We start from the raw sequence: 26,021 nt of genomic DNA, 5'->3' as shown, positions 1-26,021 counted from the left end.
ACCACTGCACAATCTGAAATCTCATATCAAAATACTCTCCCTCTTAGATCTACCTTTGACCTGCGCCTTGTCTCGTCTCTGATAATCACATCTCACTCCCGCCTATAAGACTTCTCATGCTGATCCCCTCTTATGAAATTTCCTACCACGCTCAATCAGACTTTCCCACAACCTTTAAATCTTTAGATGCTCTTTGAAAACCCATCTCTTTTTTTAGAGGTGACATTATCCTCGATAGCATTATTCACACTAATGCACCCTCACAGCTATCCCAATCTCCACTCTGAGCCACACTTGCTTCTCTTGTTTCAGCTCTGCCCCCTTCCACTTAGAATGTAAGCTCTTTAATGAGCAGGGTCCTCCATACCCTTTGTTTCCATGTCTCCATTCATTTTGTCTGCCTTGTCTGTTCTTGTTTTACATATGTACTGTTTTCTGTATGTCCTTTTCTTCCCTACTGTACGGCATTGCGGAGCACTGTGGCGCCTTACAAATCTATGACAATAAAAATAATAATATCCTGTAATCCCCTAATTCATCCATTCTTTCTTTCTCAGCAAAGAGGAGCAGCGGAATAACAAAGGACATTATTCTTTTATATTTATGTATATTGAGCTTTCAGGTATTTGGGATAGAGAAATATTAAAAATAGCTGTAGTATCACCTTTTTCAGAAAATATATTTTATCGTGTGACGATTATATCTAATGGCTGATTGTTATTTACTGTTGAATTTATGTATAATACTGTAATTATTTTATGTAACCTTCCAAAGTGTATTTTGTTAAATGACCTGAGTCTGACCTAGGCAAGTGTTAATGTTCATTGACAAGTGTCAATGGTCTTTTGAAAACAGCCAGACCAGGGAGAGATAGGTTAGGGGGAGTTTGAACCCAAAGTTGTGTATGCAGAGGAGTTAGCCAGGCCGAACAGCAGAGCTGAGCACTCAGGTCATGTGAAAGTACTAGGTCTCAGAACATCCATGATTTACTTCGAAACACTGTATCATTGTAGGAATCAATCTGACTTAATTGAAAGTGTGAATTCCTAAGGTGGGGGTGAAGAGCCTGTAAGAAGAGTTTAAAATCTTCTGCCTTAGATCATCAAATTGTCTATTTCTTGAGGAGAGTTCGTCAAGACTGAAATGTGTCATTACTCAATGTGTTCCACGCTGTCATGGGAAATCCCCCTAGAGTATAAATAGACCTTGCATCTGTTTATTTCTCATTCAGCGTCATGTGGTCTTCCATAGAAGAACAAAGTCCATTTGTTTGTTATTGTTTTCTTGTTTTACCAAGTCTGTTCCAGGGGTAGTCTTCTGGACTGAAGAACTGAAGATTTTTCAAGCCATGTTAGATACAATATGAGATGCTTTGGACCAAAGAAAAGAAGATTTAATGGACATTTGGGATATAATTATTTTCTTTATTTTTTGGACTACTTCAGCAACTGGAATATAAGGAATGTATTTTTTTTTAGACAGCTAAATTGCCTTTGGAATATTACGGTTTGTTTTGGGTATGGTTAAAGGTCTTATTTGATTGAAAGCTTAGATGATTGAATCCTATACAGATGAAGACACCTGATGGATATTTTATAAAGAGATGTGGTTATAAAGAAGGAGTTGTGTTTTTTTCATTTTTATTAAATTATTGTGGTATGAATGAGGGTGGTGAGGGTTATTTAACATTTTAGTTTGTGGCACTACATGGCTCAGCAAGCCCTGGGTGTCAGGGTTTGGTGGCCCTTGTTGTTCTCCAAGTGCCAGTATGCCCTGGCTGCCATGTGTATACTGGTGTAGGAAGAGTCCTAGTACCTTCAGCACTGATCTGGTTCTTCCTAGAAGGGGGGGCTGCACAATATTTTGCTGACCCCACATCCTGAGATATCTAACCCAGTGCTGAACAGCTTAGGGTGGGTTTGTCATTATGCCACGTGTCCCCCGCTATAGTTCAGACAGTCTCAAAGCTACTCAAACCAGCCTGAACATCGCTCATACATTGATGATGGTTGAATATGTCTCAGTGAGTTGAAATACACTGTATAAATAAAAATAAAGTTCATCTAATCATTGTGTATGTGAAGGTTCCAAATGTGCAAATGTGCGAGGATGCAGTGGTCTACTTTATTCCCATTTTGCAACATCATGAACATTAATGTCACAGGTCACAAAGGGCACAAAACTAGCAGAACAAAAAGAAAAATATATTGCACATTGGGACATGACCAATAATTTTCTTTGCTGCTTAAGAAGATTCTCATGTGCATGTCACCCAGTCTTAATTTATTTCCAGTCTCTGTTCTGTAAATATATTTTATTGAGTTTTTAAAGTAGATGTACAAATAAGAAAAAAAAGGTATCACTTTTACCATCTGATTTCCTGCCAGGAATGTATATATGCAGATGTTAGAGTCCTAACTGTAGTAAAGTCAAGTTTGCCTTTCAATACATTGCCGTTTTACATTTCCCCTGCAAAGTCGCCCAATATCGATGACATGCAAAATCTGCAGATTGATACATTTACCCCCTAGAGTAATACTAACCTGTGAACACATATTCTAGAGGTACCTTGAATATTCAGAAATTAGGCTTATAGAGTTACACTCCGTTCCACAAGTTGACTTACCCATAGTCTGGTACATGATGTTCTGCAATTCTGTTTATATCTTTTACACTTCTGGTACCACTCTGTGTGCTAAAGCTCATTCCTATAGTGTCTGCCTCATTATATATAAATCATGTTGTTAATAGACCTAGTACTGCCAGCGGGAGTGAGCAGGAGCCAGCAGAGGGGTCAGCAGAGGGGCACAAGGAGTAATCCATACCAGCTGGCCCATGTAGATTTGGTGCGTAATCTTTTGGGATTGGGTATAACATCTGACATTCTACCCAAATTAGTATTTTTCTTAGTTTTGGGTGCAATCATTCTTTAATGCAGTTTGGTTCAACCATCCAAATCAGCCAACATTAAAAACTTTTGAAACATACTGATTTCACTCAATCACAATAATATTTAATAGTTCTCATTTCTAAATATTCTCATTGGAATTTCTGTCTTTTCTCATGATATGTGCTTTAGAGTTCAGCTGTGGTCTGAATAATATTATGAAGCATTTTGGTAGAAACATACAGATCACCAACGCCCAACTGGATGCCAGTATGGCAAAGATTTCCATGGCCACACTATATTTGCCCTGTGCACTGAGGGAGGCTGGAATAAAAGACACCCAGACACTGATGAAGGCCAACATGCTGAAAGTAATAAACTGGGCCTCATTGAAGCTGTCAGGAAGTCTCCGAGCCAGGAAAGCAACAATAAAACTAATGGTGGCCAGAAGAAACAGATAACCTAACATGAGCCAGAAAGCTATTTGTGAACCCTCATTGCATTCAACCATGATGAATATGGATTGAGCTTGTGTGCTGTATTGTTGGAATGGAGGTGCGAGGGATAACCAAATGACACACAACAGGAATTGTAACAGGAGTCCAATAAAAATGATCACATAGTGCACTCGAGGTGTTGTCCATTTCCTCAGACTGTTCCCTGGTTTAGTGGCCATAAATGCTAAAACCACCATGATGGTTTTGGCTAAAATGCAGGAGATGCAAACAGCAAAAACAATTCCAAATGTTGCCTGACGGAGCAAACATTTCTCAGGCTGGGGGTAACCGATGAAAGCTAAAGAGCAGAGGAAACAGGAGGATAGAGACAACAGGAGAAGACAACTTAGTGAATAATTGTTGGCTTTCACCATTGGACTTGATTTATGCTGGATGAAAAGTTTTAAAATAAAATCAGGAGCCAAAGAAGATATGATGCTGATAGCAGCCAAAGATGTTCCCAGTGGATCGTCATAAGACAGGTACAGCATATCTTTATGGAAACATCGGGATTTCTGGGTATTTGGCCTCTGATCCCATGGACATTTGAAGCAATTTAAAGAGTCTGTAAGAGGAGCAATAACATTGAGATGGTTGATATGAATGCATGGAGAATCATCTTAAACAGATTTTTATATTGGAGGTGGTGAAATTTGCTACCTCCCCACCTTCCCAGCTTGATAATGTACAAAATATTACCAAAACTTAGTAGCATTAGCACCAGTACAATTGTCTGCCTCCACAGGCTAATTACATACATAAATATGAACATTTTATTTCCATTCTTGTAAAGATACAAAAACCATTGCTTTGCAAATTGATTAAACTTGGTTCAAGCTTTTTCACGTATGTTCAAGCCTCTTTGAGTAGCTTTGAGACTGTCTGAACAGATAGATTGGAAGGTTTTCAAAATGATTCAAAGATGTTTGAAAAGGCTTGTAGACATTTACAGTAGAATAAAATAAACAGACAGTGATGATCCATAACATATTACATAACACATGAAAAAAAAATATTACAACTACCATACATATGCTGGTTTAACATATAACCCACAGATAACTTGGTACTTCAATCAATCTATTGATGGAACAGCAAGTGAGTGTGGTGGTAATGTCCAATTTGAAGTAGGACTGTGCTCAAGAAAACAGGGCTAGAGAAGCAGGCTTAGAGGTACAGAGGCTGATAAAATAGTAGAAGGAGAACACAAGGATGGAGGGCTCAGCTCATTAGACCTTACATCCAAAAGGGAAGGAGAAAACACAAATAGGGTGTCTTCAAGTAAGGGAGTCGAGGGGATAGCCAAAAAAATAATTTAGGAGGAGGGCTGAGAGGCTTGTATGAATAAATGAGAATTTAGGGCACTCTTGAAGCCTTGGATAGCAGATGTTAGCATGAGAGAGCATGGGGCATTTTTCCATAGGTAGGGAACACCCTACAAATTGTGTGGCACCAAATGGGTGTGGTAGCAGGAGCAAAAGAGTTAGGATGAGAGCTGATAGACTTGAATTAAGAAATGAGTCTACACTACACACTTTCTCCCTCATTAAACAGATAGTCGCTATCATTTATTTTTCTTGGTGCAACTTAGTTGAAGGAACATTTGTGCTTTAACCCAGCCTTTTAATGTTCTTATACTCAATCGTCCTCTTCTTTCCACAAGTCAACACATCACAAAAATAAATAGAAGATGAAACAAAAATCCTGGAAATTTCCATATACTTCCAGAACATGTTCAGCTCACATTATATGTGGTAAAGCAGCCTGCCAATCAGATATTTATGAACCACTTAATTTGCTTTAACCAGCCCTCATGTTTTTGATTGGTTTGCAGCTACCACCAATTAGCTAACCTAGAAATGATGGGAATCAATTTGGCTTCTTCAACCAATCAGAAGTTAGTGTGTATTTAGCTAGAGGCTATGTGGATGGAATGTGAAGTAAGCATGGGCTCAAGAAAACAGGGCTAGGGAAGCAGGCCTAGAGGTACAGATGGTGACGAAATAGAAAAAGGAGAACATGAGGAACATGAGGAAAGAGGGTCCTGCCTGTGATAGCTTACATGCTAAAGGGAATTGGAAGACACAAACAAGGTGGCATCAAACTGTGGTGGTAGGAGGGGCAAAAGAGTAAGAAATCTGATAGGCTTGAAATATAAAAGATTTTTATGGGCACACTTGGACCTTGGAGGGTAGAGGCTAAAAGACAGTATTGATTGTTGTTCCACAGGTGAGGATCAGCCCAGGCAAAGTCCTGGAAGCAGGAGAGAGATAAGGTATTTAGGCTGTTAGGGAGACGGTGTCATTAATAGAGCAGATGGGTGGAAAGGAGTGTGGGTACAGATGAGGTTGGAGATTAATGGCTGGAGAGGATTGGCTGAGCGATTTATATGTGATGGTGAGACGGTTAAATTTAATTCGGGATTCAGTGAAGAAACTGGTAGAGAGGGACAGCAGAAATAGAATGGTGGGAGAGACAAAAGCAGCGGCATGGAGGATAGACTGAAGAGGCGAAAATTGGGAGTTGATTTAGCTGGAGAGGGGGGATTACAGTAATCAAGGTGAGATATTACAAGGGAGTAAATAAGAGTTTTGGTGACTTCCATACTGAGAAAAGCCTGGATCTTGGATATATTCCAGAGGTGGAAGCAACAATATTTTGAGAGGGATCAACCGTGAGGTTTGAAAAAGAGGAAGGAGCCAAGGATAAGGGACAGAGAATGTGGTAGTGTTATCAACTGAAAGAGAGAGGGTGTGGGGGTAATATCCAATGTCAAAAATGTATAATATTCCATGTAACAAAAAAGATAAAAATAAGATTTGTGTATTAGGTCTATTTTTTTCACATGGGATTTTGCATCTAGAAAAGAAGATGAAAATTGAGAATAGATATGTTGCTGTAGTTCAAGAGCTGACTGAAGCACAGTTGAATTCTCTAACCTCTCCTTCCACCCTCTCCCCTGATAGCACCACCATCATTCTGAACTTTGTGTTGGAATGCTCCAGTGAACATCTCACCATTTTCTCTCTTGAACATGCATTAGTAATGTTGACCTTTATATGAAATACTGTTTTAATTCTTTCTTCATGTATATAAATGATTCAGGAAATCCTGTCAACTGCTCAAGTATTATATGAGAGTATGTAAGAGTGCATCATTACCACAAAGCTTTCTGATCTTGCAATGAACTAGATAGCAATCTTAATCTAATAAGAAATCCAAACTTAATGGAGTGTTATGCAAATCTACAGTTTAGTGCCACTCTGCACACTTAAATTCTGTTACAAAAATTCAGATTTTAACACTTTCATTTTCAGAACACAGAGCTTTACTGGAACAGTGCCACTGTAGATGTGGAATTTACATACCCGATCTGTTATTGATCTCTCCAGGAGGACATGGGACACATTCAAAACAGCAGACAGGTTCTCCTCTTTTAGCTGCTTTCCAGAAACCAGGGGGGCAACTCTCACTGCAAATTGAGAAAGGGACCTAGAAAATTGTACGCTCATTAGTCAGATAGTTAATCAATTAGTTGCATCTATTCTCATATGTTCTGCCTATTTTACTAATGGTGTCCTAGGTTTCCTCTCTCTTAACTTTAATGCTGCTGACTAACTTTAATAGTCCTACCTGATGATTTTCAGTAGCCCACAGCAATAAACTTGTGTTTATGGCAAAAACTTCACCAGGAGATGCTGTGGTGTCATAGCTGCCAACCTTGACCTGCCGTATGGTGCCTTCTGGACTCAGCTGCCAGTTCACAATGTCATAGACTGCAGGCGGGTCTCCATTCTCATCAAAGTGAAGTTCTCTTCCACTGTTCAATTTCACCCTCACACTCTCCATGTAGTGCAGGAGCTGTTTGATGCCAAATCGGAAGAAGACAATTTGTTAGAAGAGATTTCATAAAAATACCTGTAAAATGCAGTGTGTATATATATATATATATATATATATATATATATATATATATATATATACTTATCTGTTTGGCAGTCAGATGGGCGAGTCTGGGTTTTGCGGATGCGGCTAAAATGTTACCTGCTGTCTGACTGCATTTTGCCATCTGTTAAGTTTGGTGGAGAAGGGATAATGGTATGGGGCTGTTTTTCAGGGTTTGGACAATGCTATGCTTCCAACCTTGTGGAAACAGTTTGGTGAAGTCCCTTTTCTATTTCAACATGACTGTGCCCCAGTGCACAAAGCAAGGACTACAAACACATGGTTTGATGAGTTTGGTGTGGAAGAACTTGACAGAGCCCTGACCTCAACATCATCGAACAGCTTTGGGATCAACTGGAATGGAGATTGCGAGCCAGGCCTTCTTGTCCAACATCAGTGCCTGACCACATAAATGCTCTACAGAATGAATGGGCACAATTTCCACAGGTAGACTCCAACATCTTGTGGAAAGCCTTACAAGAAGAGTGGAAGCTATTATTGCTGCAAAAGGGAGACCAACTCCATATTAAAGTATTTGTATTTGAATACAATGTCATTACAGTCCCTATTGGTGTAATGGTCAAGTACAGGAGATTGAATTGCTTCACAAGAGCTCTTCAATGAAAATTATTGATAAATTTCATTCAATCATATTTCTCCCTGAGGGACATTTTACATTTTTCAATGAAAACACAAGTCAATTCATCACATAATGCTAATTATATTATCAAAACTTAAAGCAGTAGGACATTTACACTCAGATTATAATGGCTTAAAGGTCCCCAATGTATACTGAATGGACCATTAACAGGGTTGTATTATCCCTGCTTTAACAGAGACTGTGGTTCCTCTAAAGATCTAGTTAATCACATTCCCTGCTGATGTCCAGAATAGAGGAAAATGTTAAAGATCCCTTAGAAGTATATTGTTCTTTTTGTGTGTACTTGCCTTGTATTTTTTTTATTGTGCAAGCTATTGTTTATGCATACTTGCCAAATTTGAAAAACTTTCCTCAGATAGAACCAGAGGGAGTGAAAAGTAGCAAGTGCAAGTAGGGGCATGGTGTGGGAAATCATGTCTTTTTGGCCATATCCCAAGCAGCAAAATTCAGCAATTGTGCTGTTGTTCCACGGGGAGCAGCCAAAATGACACTATTCACAGCAAATCACGTCATTGAGGCCCCCATCCCTCCCACTTCACCTGCTAGCGGACAGGATCTGGGAGAATGGCCTGCTCTCGCAGGAGTTTTGGTCAACCACCAAGTTAAGTATGAGTTTATGTTCATGCGCAGAAATTTAAAATTGCTCTTAACCAAAAATTTGCTTAAGTAGCAAAATAATTTTACAAAGATATGCACCAACTTTATCTTTTTATCATAATATTCCAAAACAATTAATTATATAGCAGTGATTTTATGTATTATATATATGTATTAATTGTTTAAATTTATAAAAGATAATTATCAGCATGTACTATACCTCTGCTTCTGAAATGTTTTACAAATACCACTAATATCTAAACTTAAGCTATATAGCAGATAACTTAATATTTTCATGGAATCTCTGGAAATGGTGCAATCATTATATCTAGACATGTAGATTTGTGCCATCATTACTGGAGAAGATACAGTGTTAATCTATGATAAAAAAAACTTTACAAGGGCTGAATTACCTGCCAGGGTTTGAAATGATAAATGTCTGCACAGTGGTTATATGACAATGAACCTTCTACCACACTGCAGTTGTGCAGATCCTCCAAAGCTTTGGAGACGACATGAACAGCGGTATAGACACTGTAAGTGGTTCTTAAGTTGGAGACATCAGTAAAACTGTTGTAGATGCTTTCTAGATTCTCCTGTCCTGTGCACTCCTTTATTCCTGTATCCAAGAAACCCGTGGAGTTTTTCTCTTGTGGAAAATTACAGCTAAAAGCTTGTTCCCAAAATATTTTTATCCAATCACCTCCCAAGGAAAGGGATGGATGGATTGTGTTCAGAAACCTAGTAAATCCTGGAATAGCTCCACTGTAAAATGCTAAGCCAATTGTGCCATATAGAAGCTCTGAAAATTTCCCGAAGGAGTATAGACTAGTTGTAGCCCAAGCTTCACTGGCAACAAATGTTATGTTTGTGATATTCTGCCTCCGCATCTCTTCTAGAATTGGAATCAGTTCAACGTCTGTTGAGAAGACAACTATAACCTTGGCAGTTGATTGTCTAATGACCTTGACAATGTGTGGAGCATTGTGATCTGGTAGATTACTGATAATGTTCTCAGTGAAGGCCACACATGCTCCACCCTTTATTAACTCTTGTCTGACCATCTGGATTCCTTGTTGACCGTAATCATTATCTATAGCTAGTAGCCCAACCCAAGTCCAACCAAAGTACAGCACCAGTTTGGCTAATCCCAGAGACTGGAAGGCATCACTGGGAACAGTCCTGAAGAAAGAGGGGAACTTTTTGCGATCACTTAGTAGACGGCTTGTTGAGAAATGACTGATCTGTTAAAGACAGGCAACAGATTCTGATCATAAATTATATTTCTATGATGAAAGCTCACTAACCTTATGTTAATCTAGACTTACTTACCTGAGTATAGCCAATTATGGAACCTCCTATATACAGGTGCACTTATTCTAAAATTATTTAAAGCACTTTAATTGAATACAGAGAAATTTCAATAAATAAGTAACAATTCACTGTCCAAATGTTTATTTAGGTGTATATTAGCAAAGTGGCCGTATACCTATGCAAGCAAATATTGTATGTTTTGTATTTTTAACAAATTGAATATTATATAATATATTGAAGCTAAAAAGATTAAGGGCTAGATTTACTAAGCTGCGGGTTTAAAAAAGGGGAGATGTTGCCTATAGCAACCAATCAGATTTTAGCTGTCATTTTGTAGAAAGTACTAAATAAATGAAAGCTAGAATCTGATTGGTTGCTATAGGCAACATCCCCACTTTTTCCAAACCCGCAGCTTAGTAAATCTAGCCCTAAGAGTTTATTTTCTTTTTAACATTAAAGGGAATTTTCTGTTATTCAGTTAGAAAATTTTTCTAAAAAATCAATTGTAATTTCATAAAAAAAAAATGTGTGAAAAATACCAAAGGGGATGAACACATTTTAAAGCCTTTGTATGTGAACAGTGATCAAATAATTGTATTCATTTAAACAATAAATTCACTACAAGAATAGTTTTGACATTGTGAATGAGTCAGGAGTAAATCTAGGTAGAATTTTTTAATAAGTTGGTGTAAATTTTCACCCTTTAGCTGAATTTGCTCCAGCTCTAAATGAGATCCTCTCAATCCATGTTATCATATGCTATAAACATTGCTAATATCATATATTGGTTGAAGAATAAATCCATAACACAAGGACTTACAGGGATTGCATTGTGTATTACTTTAAATTAAGGAGGCTGCTCTCTGTATAATAATTCACTGACCCATAGTAGCCAATCAGAAATTGCAAGTTATGCAATTAAATCAATTACTTGTTTGGTTGCTTTTATTTTGTACAAATTTACATTCAAATGTAATATGATTAAAAAAGTCCCAAAAACAGACAATGCACACAATTGTGACCATTATGGTAATTGTGAAAGCCAATTTGATTCAATAGAGGAGGAGCCTATGGATCCCTCTTATGACTGTTTTATTGGCTCATATCGGACTAATAGATTAATTAATTCAAGAGTAAAATAGGTGGGCTTAGATATCCAAAGGAAGATTTTGTAGGAGAAAATGCTGTATTTTTTCAACAATAGTCATTTCTTAAGAAAATTAGCAAATATGTGTTTTAAGTGAAAGTATTATGATAAATTGGCAGCATCATAGTCATTTTCATCCTGATGGTGTCTTTTAAAGGTATATGGCTTTATTAATGGCAACATACTTTATTTACATTTATTATCCCTATACTTGTGTTTATATTTTTGAGTGACTGCACAGTCAAATGCATCATATCTGATACATATTCCTGAAAACAACTTACCTGAGGGTATCTGTAGAGGCCAAGAATGTGGGCCAGGAGGATTGAGTGAGTGGAGATCGCAGGTCCAATAATTGCAGCAAGTGGTACATCTGGAAGACATCGGTAGTTGGGAATGGCTGTGTGGGATCCAGTCAGGACTTGCAAAGAACTCTCCAAATCCAGATGGAGCGTATCACATGAATCATAGGCTTGGAAGCCCAGTGTCACATTCGGAAGAATATTGGGATCTTTGTTAATCTCCTCCATGGCAAATCTCATGGCTTGCAACTGTTGATAGCTCTCAAAGTGGAAACTGACGTGAAAAGTAAAATGGAACAATATTAAACACTAATAAAAATAATATTTTTATGTACTCAGTTATCATTGATTTTTTAAACCAGTAGAGTGTTCGCAGATTTAAGAAGAACCCAATCACCAGGAACATAATGCAGTAAAACTCCCTCTACCAGTTAGCACAATGGCAAAGGTACAGTCCCTAGGACACCTCACAATATGTGAGAGAAGGCTGAGAGTACCTCAGACTACACTTTTCTATTGGCCAATCTCTAGTGTTTTCCCACACTGGCCGCTTGTGATTGGCTGATAATGAGGGAGAGTTCCATGGACGCTCATCTTTGGTAATTTGAACTACACCAGCTCAGGAAAGAAGATTTGTTTTTTATGTTGTCGTTTATTTAATTGAAGTTTATTTAAAAATAGTTTTTTGTGTGTGTGTGTGTGTGTGTGTGTGTTTATTTCTTTTAATCTTTTGATTACCCTGATCATTAAACTGGGTCCCAATATTTTAAATTACCCTCACCTCCATAGACCAGAAGGTCAGGAGGAGCACAAACACTTTTTAGTACCCTCTGCATGCCTGAGTGGGGCTGGTTTTAACATTGCATAGGGACGCCAGATTTAGTGGTCTCCATTTTAGTCGAAACCAGCCAGACTGTCTAGCACTGGGGTTAGTTGTGAATTTGGTGGGGGGAGGAGCCCATTTTTTATTATTTATTTCTATTTAATGGCACTATACCTATGAAATGTTGAACAAAATAGAAACTCAAAGATTGTGCCACCTGAATTTCATAACTTCACAGAACTCAAAAATGTTTTACAGTCTCTATTGCTTAAGAGATTACATAAACAGTTGATATCTGATGGTGGCTGCATCAATGACATTGATGAAATTTTCTAGCAAAAAACATCCTAAAATTAAATGAAAGCTACAATTATATTTTTGTAAATAATAATATTAATAATAATAATAATAATAACAATAATAATAATAAAAATAAAAGTGTAACATGTAAAGATTTGTAGAAAAATCACAATTGAAACAGTCATAGTCCCACCAAATTGAAAACCACTCTTATTCTGATATAAGTTTCTAATCTAAAACCTTAATATTAAACATGATGTATTATTATTATTATTATCCTTTATTTGTTAGGCGCCACAAGGTTTCCGCAGCACTGTACATAGTACAAACAGCAAACCATACAGGTTGAAACAGTACAGAACAGTAAACTCAAAGTACCAATGCTTCAGAAGCTCCGGGCAGACAAATGGAGCAAATACGGAGCAGAAGAATGAGTATGGAGACAGGAGGGGAGAGAGGCCCTGCTATTTCGAGCTTACATCCTAAGGGAGGGTGGATGAAACAGGCACGATAAGGAGGCAGTGATGCAAGTAGGGAAAGAAAAGGGGACCGGGGAGAGAAAAGGGGACCAGGGGAGAGAGGGGAGAACGAGCAGAGGAGATGAGGGGCTAGGTGGAAGGTTGGTAGGCTTTGAGGAACAGGTGAGTCTTGAGTGCTCGTTTAAAGGAGCACAGATTGGGAGCGAGACGGATGGAGCGAGGGAAGTCATTCCAATGCAGGGGGGCTGCACGGGAGAAGTCTTGGATTCTGTAGTGGGAAGAGATAATTAGAGTGGAGGAGAGGCGACGGTCATTTGCCGAGCGTAGGGAGCAGGCGGGAGTACGAATGGTGAGGAGGTTAGAGATATAGGGGGCAGTAGACTGGGAGAGAGCTTTGTAGGTGGTGGTAAGGAGTTTAAAGAGGATTCTGTAGGGGAAAGGGAGTCAGTGTAAGGCATGGCAGAGAGGGGAGGCAGAGGAGGAGCGGCGTGAGAGAAAGATGAGTCTAGCAGCCGCGTTGAGTACAGAGCAGAGGAGGGCAAGATGGGAGAGGGGGAGGCCAGTGATGAGAAGGTTGCAGTAGTACAATTAATTTTGATTTTTATGGTATATATTTTATAAAGTTAACCAGTGTTTCCCAGGACAATTTAGGCCATACCCTGATCCACACAAATCAGGCTCCAGACCATGAGAACATGTCTATTTTGTTGCAGAAAGTGTGGTCCGTATGGAGGTACATTTTCCCCTGTAGCGCTCACATGTAGTTTCTCCTTTACACTAGATTTATAATATCTGGAAGAATGAACAATTGAGAGCATGATGGGTTTTTAGTGACATATATGGGTTTATCACAGGAATAAAAGAGAAGGTCAGTGTTTCATGGGAATGCTGGACAAAGTCTATATATGACAGATTAATAATGTATAGTATGCTAAAGGGACACCATAATAAAATCAGTGATAGCTATTAACATAGAACAGAAGCATAGAAACAGACTGGAAAACACAATGTGTCACTAGGTAAAATGGAAGTGAATACAATTGTGGTTATGTGTAGTGACTCTAAGAATGATGTCAATTGATGGTTTATACCAAATAAATGTCTACTTTATTTTACTGAATAGCTGTTCACATAATTTAATTGAATTACATAATAAATATTGTGAGCACATTCTTTCTACAGCCAGCAGTCCTGGAACTACATAGACTAATTTTAGTTGTAACTAAAAGGGGAAGTAAAGTGTATATCCAATATAAAACCTCACAGTGGATGATTTGACCAGATGACTCACATATAAATTTCATTAAATCAATAAGAGATTTATGGTTTATATGGGATACAGTTTTAGCAAGTTACTACATAACCCCCAGTAAATACAAGAGGAGCAGATAAGTTGGTAGCGGAGAATAGTCTGGTTTGTGTTCTTTCAGAAGAAGGACTGTTGGTGTTCAGAGGTTAGAGCTGGACCTTAGTATAAAGCCAACTTGATGGGTACCACACATCACTTTGCTTTCCACTGATATGCCAACAGAGGCGCAACTAGCAAGCTGTGGGCCTTGGTGCATGGAAGCAGGGAGTAAAGAACCAGAGCCCACAACTCGCTAGTTTCCCATGCAGCAGGCGCCATTATCTCCATGAGCCCCAGTGCACCGTACCTGCTGCATCAATGGTATATCCATCACTATGTGCCTACATAGGGATCTCACACCACCTACACACTAATGTCAGGGGTTAGAGCAGGAGACTGGTTTGTACTCTGTACAGTTCTCTCTCCTCCCTGCACTGTGTCAGTAGACAGGTCACACAGCGGCAGGGATCTCACACCTCTTACTACACACTAATGTCAGGGGTTAGAGCAGGAGACTGCTATGTGCCCTGTACAGATCTCTCTCCTGGCTGCACTGGGTCAGAAGACTGGTCACACAGCAGCAGGGATCTCACAGTACTTACTACACACTAATGTCAGGGGATAGAGCAGGAGACTGGTTTATACTCTGTACAGTTCTCTCTGCTCCCTGCACTGTGTCAGTAGACAGAACAGATCACACAGCATCAGGGATCTCACAACAATTGCTGAAGTGTAGTAGACACAATAGTTCCTGAATTGTAATGGACTGACCAGTTTCTGAAGTGTAGTAGACACACCAATTTCTGAAGTGGACACTAATGTCCAGTGATTATAAAACTGAGACTGCTTATTACTTTTACTGTGCATTGTGTTCCTGCCAAGTTATCTGAAACTATTATATGAGAAGTGAAAGCAGTTCCCAAAACCTAATTGTCTGGATAATAATTCTGGTATTGAAAAGTGCAATTTAAAATATTAACAGACAACATTTTAAAGAACATATACTACTGTAAATGTTAATGCAGTTTATTAGCTTTAGATGGATTTACTTTATTGGCTTGGCCATGCCCAGGTGATTATACTAATAAATACATTGGTCTATCAATAATCAGATCAATGTTTTCTAGGTACACTTGTAATTAATGTAAATAACTCAGCAGATCTGTATTGTAATTCATGGTAACATATACAGATACACAACAAATAATCACAGAATGAAGCCCTCTTTTAAATCTATATATAATGAATCATATAAGGATTTTGTAGTAATAAATGCAAGAACAACATTATACATACAATAGCATTTTTAGACCTAGATAAATCCTTTGTAAGATAAATTTTACTTACGTTGAACAGGTGATCTTGGGTGGTCTCTCCTTGAAGTGGGTAAGGTGATAAGAACTGGCTAGGTGAAGGGGTAACACAACTCCTAGCATTATGTCCCCAGGCTGCAGGACCCCCTGAAGCTCTGCGGTGTCCAGTCTGCACTGTTGTCCTTTGCAGTAGAGAATGAGATGTGTCAGTGTGAGGTGACATATTACTCTGTAGAAACTGACCACCATACTGTCATTAAATCGTAGGACTGTATGCACCCAACCATTTACTGTATCAAGCGATTTCTATAGGGAGAGATGACTTGTAAAGCACCAATTGTAAAGCCAATTGTAAAGCGCTACGGAATTTGTTGGCGCTATATAAATAAATGTTGATGATGATGATGATGATGATTAATTGACAATGGGAGAGGTGATGATTGAGCTATAATATTCTTTTGTGATGTTTACCTACATAAGTGAGCACGGGCCCGCAAATCATTGTGAACTGTAGAAAGGTGGATGCTATCAGTCCAATAAATGTCTGTAAGTGGGGACGGGCCATTTGTTACCTGGTTTAGAAGTGACATTACATGTATGAAGAAAACTCTTTTAAACACGTTTTGGTCATGTAACAGTGATGTATGGTGGTTATATGATTTGCATATGTAGGGATTTTATAGGTATAATGCATATATATAATGATAAGTATTGATACACAGAATAAAGGTTGTGGTAGTTTGTAGGTGCATCATGTGTTTGTCTGATTAATGTGGAAGTAAAAAGGTTTTTGTGTACGATGACGTAGTATATATGTTATATATATATCTATGTATGTGCATGCAGGTGGGTGATGAGACTGGCGGATGATGGTGTTCTTTTATGGGCATGGGCTGTACGTGTCTGAACGGAACATCATGTGGTTCTATCACCTGCTGTTTCCTTCTACGGCTCAGTTTTTATTTACTTCTTATTTTTATATATCCACAACTCTTCGTGTTTAAAATCTGAAATTAACTCCTTAGTTCCTATTGCATTTCATTGTCATTAAGTTTATCGCAAATCTACATATAAACTACATTTTAAGAGTTAAACAAAGAGGGATTCTCAGTGGAAAAATCTGTAACATTCTTTATCAGGTATGAGAAAATTTTCTCCCAGGGAACCAAATTACATTAATTAGCCTGCCTGGGGAGTACCCAGCTGCTGCCTTCCAGTTAAAAATTCTTATGATGCAAAAAATGAACCGATGTAGGGGACATTAAACAGAGTGAGGGATATAGAGATTTTTTTTACATTTTATTTTGATCTTGATATGGTGAATCCCAAATCATATAATTTTAATTTCATTTGACCATACTTTGATGTATTGGAGAAATTATATTTTTCATTTTTTGCCCACTGACTATTGGCTAACACCTATTAATCCCTATGAGAATCTATCTTTCCCTCTTCTGTAACATGTAATGTAACTGCTTTGCAATTATTAATTGTGCAAAGCTAATTGTATTTGATCAATTTGAATTGCAGGGTATTGCAGAGGTATAAAGTTGTGGCAATACAATCTCCAAGTTCTGCATTTACTTTGTCTTTTCACACTGTATTTGCAAATTCCCCATTACACATTTCACTGAAATCATAAATCTCTAAATAGAATAAATTGTCAATTCATTCTGCACTGTGTTGCGCTTGGATTTTAATAAAAGAGAAGTCCAGGTGGAACAAAAGGTGTAAATAAGATTCGGGGCAGGAGAAAAATTAAGGGGGAAAAGGAGGAAATCGGTACGGAACATTTAACGTCAAATAACGATGGTGAAACAAGAGGAATTCTGCAGCGAAATGCGTTATTAAGCAAAGATTCAATTGAACAGTTTTGGAAAAATAGCTGATTAGTCACTTGAGAGTTCATATTAAACATTACACTGTCAGATGTAGAGAGAGGGATGAAGTTCCAGTGCTATCGAGTTTTTCGACTAAACATTTCCCAGAGTTGAGAATTTTCGGCAAAACAATCTTTCAAATATAAAAAAAAGGACTATTTCCCAGGCACTTCAACAACTACAGCATCCTTTAACAAACCAAATGGAATACCACTAAACCAAAAAAAATTCATATAAAAATATGGGTTTTACAATAGTGACATTATAAGTATAGGACCTTATACAACCTTGGTCCAGAATTTAAGATTTTCTTCCTTATATATTGTATTTCTTCATAATATAGTCATATGTAATCATACCACAAGCAAAAAAGTGAGGGTAATATAGAGTGAAGTAAATTCAAAACAATTCAAAACACTTCTAAAAAGTTGAAGAAATATCAAGTCCACAGCGTAATAGTTCATAATTGAATAATAAATTCCTTGAAGCCCCTCATGGTATTGCGCTTACATCAATCAAGAGATGCAATTCAACTACGATGTAGGGTCTTTCTTTTCTCTTCTTATTGTCAAAATTTAGTCCTTGGAAATAGGAGACAAAAAAAGAACAGGGCCATATCTAGGCGGATTATCCTTTAATATTGTTTATTCACATAAAAGTACTAAAAACACGTACATGAATAGGTTTTGAATAGGTTTTGATTTGGTGTTGTACAATTAATATGACTACTCTGTGTTTTATATCTTTACATCACTGTGTGAATATTGTTATGTCCTATTGCATTTAGTAATTATCTTTAACAAACATGTAAAGGGATGTGTGTAGCTGGATGCACTTACAAGTTGTCAGTAAAACAGACTTGAAGTCATCACCCTTTCAAGTGGTCATTGTGGAAATTTAAAGAGTCGTTATAGAACTTTAGACATGGCGTATGAGAAATGAAAGAGGAAATGAATGTGGATGGAATTTGATAGTTTTACAATGAAGACAGTAGAAGAAGTGGCATAGACCATATACAGCCCACTTCGACCACTGACCGTCTCAGTACTTGCATACAGCATAACGTAATTTAGCACTGTTAGCTGAGGACAGTCTAGGTACAACCTAGATTTGTGAGTGTATAGCAGCTAAAATTCATACAATTATTTTCTTTATTTAATGTACCACAATTCAAATTATACTAGTACTGCACTGGTATTTGTTTTGGCTCACTAGTTAATCAATCTCTATGTGAAAATTGCTCTGTCTTGTTGCCCAATACTCTGTCTTGTTGCATGTATTGTTTTTCTTTTATAAACTTCTAAAGAAGTGTCTGTGGCCTGTTGCACTTGCTGGTGTAGTCATTATCACTCAGACTGTCATCAAGAAGAGTGTTTGTACACAGAGCGTTACACAATTTCGTAGGGCACAATATGGCAAGAAACTTTTGTCACACTTGCCATAGATTATAAATGGTAAAGCTGGTATGTAAGAAAGTGAAAGAGCAATCAAGTTTATAAGGGCCTAGCACAACTAGCAGGGTTAGTATGCACAGTATTATACAAGGTAGTGGTCACTCCTGAGACAGGACCAAAGCCTCTCAGCGTGAAGCAGGTAAGTCCAGACACTGCTGGTAAGCACACAGTATAGTGAAGGTAAGACTACCTGTAGCATAATGCAGAAAACAAGCCAAGTACTAATTGCCATAAGTTTCTTTATCCAAAGCCAATAGCCAGAGCCAATATCCAAAACCTTTAGTTGGAGTTTGTAGTCACCATTATCAAAGCCAGTAGTCAGAGTCAGAAGTCAATAATGTCCAATGTCAGTGTCAAAACCAGAGTTCACAGAAAGGTAAGCAATTATTTTAATTGAAAAAAATGTAACTTTATATTGCATAAAGATACAAAAAAACAGAAATAAGTTATTGCAATCAAGTGTACTGTGTTGAAGCACAGCTGCTAGTACAATACACCATGAAACATAAATCAGACATTTAGTGTACAAAACAAGACATAGCACAACATATGACATCCTACAGTGTACATCATGAACTGCACTATCCCAGCATCACTTTAACGGGACAACTATTTCAACAAGCAATGGATGCGAGATAGAGATAAGTGACAAGGAAAGGAAGGATGATCACAGGACCAAAGCTTTTTTGATAAACAGACACATATAAAGGGAGGGTTCATTAATAAATGCAAGACATTCAATAAACCAAGCAGTGTGACGGGGAAAGGAATGTGGGATGAAGGGAAGGGGAGTCACAGGCCCAAGGCTTTATTAAAAAACTGACACATTAGGGGCCACATTCGTGCAGTTAGCTCTGACTGAGCCCTGGAACATACTGTCCATCCTGTCTTTAGTGCTAATATGTTTGTGGATAGTTTTCCAGAAATCTGGTTGTGCTCCCTCACAAATTGTCCAACATCCAAGTAGAATCAGCGAGTGGTCCAGGTGTAAGAGAAGGAGCTCTCCCAATTTTACCCGCAAAATGCCCCTTCAAAGGGGCAGGAGGAAAAAGTGAAACATAGAGTTCCCAGTAGTGATTTTGTCATGTTCAACCAGAGTCCCTTATAAAGTGGTAGACCTTGTGATGGCCAAGCTGGGGCCATGTACTGCAGAACTGAAAGGATCTTGTTGCACAGCATCATTACTTTTCCTTCAATAGTGAGTTCTTTGAGGCTCCACAGTCCAATCTTTTGTCTTACAGTCGCAATTGTTCCTCCCATCACTTCTGGGCCACCTCCTCTACACCTATCCAGACTCCCAGAATCTTGAAGTCTGACTTGATTGTGAAGGGGAATGAAGCTGGGCAAGTTCTCATAAGTCAGGATGAGTGCTGCCAATGAGTGTTGATCAAAGCCTAAGATAGTGATTTCATCCATGTCGAGCGAGCACTTGGCCTAATTTCGATTGGGTCCTAGTGTGGTGATTCTTCTGATCTCTGGATTATGTCTGATGCACAAAGTGAAGAACTCTATACAAAAAAACAAAAAGAAGAGGTGAAGGAGGGCAGCCTTATCTGACCCTAGACAAAACAGAAAAGAATTCCAGCAGTTCACCATTACTGTTTTGTAAATGTCAAGGTACATAAGGTTAAAATGCGAACAAAAACATTTCTCCCAAACTGAATCTCTGCAGTTCACAACACATAGGCTCATGAGAAACATGATCAAAGGTTTTCTCCTGATCAAGGATGACCAGGGCCATCAGTACGTGGTGATCCTTGATGTAATGCATGGTGTCCCTGAGCAAGGCAAGGCTATCTGCAATCTTGCAGCCAGGTATGCCCCAAGTCTGGACCACATGAGCTATCTGTCAGATGACAGCCTTTAGATGGTTGGCTGATTCTTGATGAAGATCTTGTAGTCCACATTCAGGAGAGAATAGGGATGCCAATTTTTTAGGATCACCGCCTATGGTAATTATTGATCTTAATTATTCCCTCCCTCAGTGACGGAGGCATTATGCTCTCTACCACCTTCTCCTTGGACAACTTTAGGAGGTTTGAACCAATAAAATCCCACAGCATTAGACAGAGCTCCCCTGGAAGACCACCACTGCGCTGGGATTTGCCCAATACAAATGATCTAACAGCAAATGGCAGTTCCTCCAGTGCCAAGAGAGCATCAATAGCTGCTTTAGCTGCAGGATCAATAGTGTTAATGATTCCTGACAGGAATTTGTCAGCTTAACCATTATCAGTCATCTTAAGAAAGTATATTAGTCTCTGACTAATTATTAGTCTCTGACTCTCATGATGCCCTCTTTCCCCTTCCTGGGTTTACTGGTATCCTCTCGCAGTTCAATAAGGGACATGTGCCTTGTTGGAGTTTCCTGAAAAAGAAAGAATAACATTTCTCACCCTTCTGTAGGTTCTCCATCTTGGAACTAAAGAAGAGGTGTTTGGATCCTTCCTTGAAGTGCTTTTTCAGGCTCCACTTGGTCTCCTACAGATCATCTATCATTAATCAGTCGCACAGTTGGAAGCTGTCTTTGCAGCTTCTTGAAGTTACTCTTCCTTTCACACACCTGTCATTTTCCTTTAGCCTGCAAGAAACTACTAATTTTTTACCTTGACATGTTCCCACCAGTCAGACATTCAAAATAGCATTTGCCAATCTTCCATATGATGTAGGCATCCCTGAACTCCTCCAACACATCCTCCCTTTCCAGCAGAACACAATTCGATTTTCAGGAGTCTGGACCAGGAGGATAACCATGGCATAGGACCCAGTAAAATAGGAAGGATCTGTGGTCTGAGAAGAAGCAGGGAATCATGGCATGCCGATCCTGCCAATACACTCATGCTCTGTGGCAGGTATTGGAGGCTTTCCATGTTCTTGTCATTCTCCCTCAACCTGACAATGAGGGATCACTTGCAAGTCCAGAATCCATTTCCACTCAGTCCTTGACTACATTACAGAAGTCGCTCATGAAAGTAGCAATGTCCTTGGCGGGAGTCTCTGGGATTCACTGTGAGTCCAACCCCCACCTTTCTTCTCTTTGAATAGAGCAGTTGCCAACAAAATGTAAGAACTGGGATTCAGGCCTCACTGCTGTAACCGATTCCCAGTAACTCTTGCAGATGGCTATGGAGGTGAAGATTATGTAGAATATCCCTTTACGGGAGCTCTGGACTGAACAAGTCAGATTCAAAGAGCTTCACTCTCCCCCAAAGTCGCTCTTATTCGCAGACCATTGAATGCTTAAGCAACTAGCTTTTAAAGGACAATTTAGGCACAAGAAACAAGATAAAATACAGTCTAACGAAGATTCTGAATTTTTAAGTATTTTTTTTAATAATAGAGTTTTTGGAAAAAACTGTAGGGAGAACAGACTTAAATGGCCTTCCCAACTAGCAATTACTACTCTGTGAGAAAGTCCTTTATGGATGAAACGCGTTAGTGAAAATACACTCCCTTTTTGGCTCACATGCTTCACCATACAGAAAGTCCACGCGTTCCATAATGTGTTCCAGCATATCGGGCTTGCAGTTACCATGAGAGAAGCACTGAAAATCGAATGCCGAGAGATGGCCAGCAAGTCTCACTGGACAAGACAGGGTAAGAGCTGAGTTAGTTGTAGTGAAAAGAGTCAGCTTACTCTACACGTTCGGGCAGCATTGTCTGTATCTGGCGCTCCGCTGCCAACACTCTGCCTGGTGTGTTACCTCTACAATAATGGCATTTATCAATGCTATAACATATCCAGGAGCCTTGCATTTCTTTTTAACATTTATACTTATTTATAACATTTATACTTGTTTTTATTGTTTTAGCTGCACATACCTGTTTAGAGTTTGGCATTCATTATAAATACTTTTCCTACTGCAATAATTATAGTAGTCCACTCTCATATTCAATTATTAGTCTCCCTTTGTGCTCCTTTTTTTATTTATGTTTTCCAGTTTGAACACTCACCAGTGTTAGTCTACGAGCCTAAGAATGCCATAGCCTGCATTAGGATCACCAAAGAGATATTACATTTGATCTTAGCTAAAAAGTAAAGAAGTGATTAAAAGAACCTGAAAAAGAAGGAAAAGGATTTATAAGAATAAATTTAATAAAAATTAGTTTTGTAAGAATATCACCAAAACTATAGGTGACTCTGTAACAGACAGAAATAATCAAGAAAAGACTAAAGAATTTAAATTGAGTGATTATGAACTCACTGAAGAAGAAAAATTGTTATCAAAGGGTTTGAAATTTGCCCCCAGTAACAAGTTTAATGATGTTGATGTATTCATAGATAAGTGTTTAAGGAAATTGATCATTACATTTTTGTACCTAACGAAATATGCAATAAAGAAGAGACTAAAGAGAAACCTAAATACAAATTTTAAAATAAATTATTTTAAAAATAATAGTAATAAAAAATAATAATTAAGAGATATATCCATAATCTCGATGTACAGTATATGTGGAGATATTTTCACTCTCCAACTACAATGATATAGACAGCATCAAATCATGTTTGAAGGGACATAGATGTCCAATAATAAATCTAGATTTATATATCCAATATATGTACATACATTCTTAGATTTATATAGAACAATTAAAAAATAATGAATAATAAAATAATATATAAAAATATATAAGAATATTAACATGAACTAATTAATAATAAATAGCTACCTTTAACTCATAATTTGAAAAAGTCTAAACTTTTTTCAACAGAACCAACATAAATTCATTGAATGGAATTTATTTGGTGATGCCAGAATACTTCTTGCTTGCATAATTTGTTATATCTATCTCCTCTTCCCTCAGTACTCATAACATGTTCCACAAAAAACAAAGATGAACATGTTGAGTTCCGATTTTGATTAGTTGCAAAATGAATGGAGAAACTATGAAATTGATACTTGTTAAGAATATTACGACTGTGCTCCATAATACCTCTTTTAAGGGGTCTGGTAGTCCTCCCAATATATTGGAGAAAGCAATTACAGAAGTAAATAGATTAGAAGTCTGTGTTGCAGTTTATAAAACTTATTGTATTTATCGTAATTTATTTTTATTATTGGTGAGATGGAATTCTTTAGTATTGTGTTTAATATGTCTGCAATTATTGTGTCACAATTCCAGCAGATATAGTGGTTTATTTTCACCCACCTGGTGTAGTGCTGACAGTAACAGAGGAATTGAGCCTAATGGACCACAGGTTTTCACCTGGGACCCCTGCAAGGAGTTTTGGGCTTTATTGCAGATAAATACGCAGATTGTGGCCCTCAGTGCTGCCTCCAGACGAGACTGGTCAGGAACATCTGTGTGTGTCAGGATACACAGGTATTAGCCACAATATGCATAGGAACGCTGGAGAAAAAGTATGGAGCCTAATACTCTGGCAATGGCCTGTGCACTGAGCAGGTTTAAATTGCTGAGCTGAAGGGCAGGGCTGCTATCAAGACAGAACACATGATCACAAGTTCAGAGCTCTCAAAGGGCCATGCATTTTATGTTTTGCAAACTATTATTATTATGGCACATAATAATAATATTACTAATAATAATAAGAAGAATATTATTTGCCCCTGGAGCAGAGGGACGAATAGAGGGAGCGAGCCAGACAGCAGGTTTGAAAAGTAACTGGCGGACTTCGATTTGTGCCATAATGCAATTCGGTTTTGAACACCTTAAAGTATCACACACTGGTTTTGATAGCCAGTTATGATAAGTCTCTACTTTATACTTCTACTTTCATCGTTTTCATATGTCTGGGTGCCAGTATATTTGTTTAATGACTATTTTTTTAACACAGTAACTTTAGATTTCTCGGGGAGCAAAGTCTGGAGAGCAGGGTCTGGTTTTAAGGATAATTTTTATTAATGATTTTTATAATATGATGCAGTGCACTATTAAATTTAGAGATGAAGGCCATGCCTGTAAACTGTATCTTAGTGGATGTCCTATAGTGTTTAATGGACAAAAGTGTAGATATATCCAGTGACTTCACTTCACTACATACTTTCTGTAGATGATAATCAGGATAGCCCCTTTCTCTAGACGAGAAAATTATTTCTTGTGCTTGGCTTTCAAACTAGTGAACACAGTACAATTTCATCTTCAATGCAAACTTTGGCCCTTGGGAATATTTTTTTTCATGCTTTGTAATCATCATGGCAAAAATTGTTGGTATCAACTTATTTTTTATAGGTCAAAGTCTTAATCCTTCTGTCATCGATGGTTAGTCAAATCCAAATAATCTATGGAGGTCTTATTAAATTATACACATTATCATTCAGTTGTGATACAAAATCAACCACTAACTGCTCATGACAATTCCAAATAATAAATAAACAAATTGTCTATGTAAAAGCCATAAAGGACAAGGTTCTCTCCAAATCCATCACCACAGATGTGCTCATCTTGGATCGCACACATGTAGCGGTTGGCATAATTTAGGGCAAACCCAATCCCCGTGGCTGTTCCCATAACCCGTAAATCGTGTATACCCTTAAAAATAATAATATAGTAATAAAATAAATATATAATAGTTATCTTTCAAAATAGTGATAGAATCAATAATTAATCTCTGGTATTTCTCTGTAATATCACACTTACAGAAAAGCACTTTTTGATAGCATCTATCTCTAAAGTATGTACATCCAAAATAAGGAAGACATAGTCTTCTTGCTAAACTATATCTCTAACCAAATGAAGAAGATGCATATAATTATGTATGTAGGATTTCATAGAACACACCAGAGCCTGTAAATAAATTAGAAGTGAACTAACCCAAACCCGAAATAATAGGACGCCCAGGAGCTGGCTAAAGTGGCTTATGCAGCTCGGGTAAGGAAATATAAATGGTATTGATATGGAAATAAATGTAAAGAAATCTCCATATATCACAAGAGATAATATCCTCCATCAAAACACCATCCAAAAGTATTTTAATATGTTTATCTCAATTGTTAACTAGCTGAAGTATCTGGCATTGCCGGGTTTAAATCTTCAAGCTATTAAGTTATCGATGAGTTGGATGTAACTGTAATAGAATAAGAATGTAACTTCTAAAATATTTTTGAAGCTTAC

At 37.9% G+C, this 26,021-nt stretch overlaps 1 protein-coding gene across 1 annotated transcript; it reads right to left on the bottom strand.

Moving 5' to 3' along the window:
- Positions 1 to 3,029: 3,029 nt before the first annotated feature.
- LOC142150566 (extracellular calcium-sensing receptor-like) lies at positions 3,030 to 20,363 on the bottom strand. Its single transcript, XM_075205764.1, has 6 exons — positions 20,095 to 20,363; positions 11,333 to 11,624; positions 9,001 to 9,831; positions 7,018 to 7,245; positions 6,753 to 6,876; positions 3,030 to 3,949 (listed from the first exon to the last, which is right to left on the bottom strand). The coding sequence occupies exons 1-6, from the start codon at positions 20,361 to 20,363 to the stop codon at positions 3,030 to 3,032; spliced, it is 2,664 nt and encodes an 887-aa protein (XP_075061865.1).
- Positions 20,364 to 26,021: the final 5,658 nt, after the last annotated feature.

This window comes from Mixophyes fleayi, chromosome 4, assembly GCF_038048845.1.
Source record: "Mixophyes fleayi isolate aMixFle1 chromosome 4, aMixFle1.hap1, whole genome shotgun sequence".
In the NCBI taxonomy this organism is placed as follows: domain Eukaryota; kingdom Metazoa; phylum Chordata; class Amphibia; order Anura; family Limnodynastidae; genus Mixophyes; species Mixophyes fleayi.
Note: the sequence above shows the minus strand (reverse complement) of the source record. Positions and strands in the feature narration are given on the sequence as shown.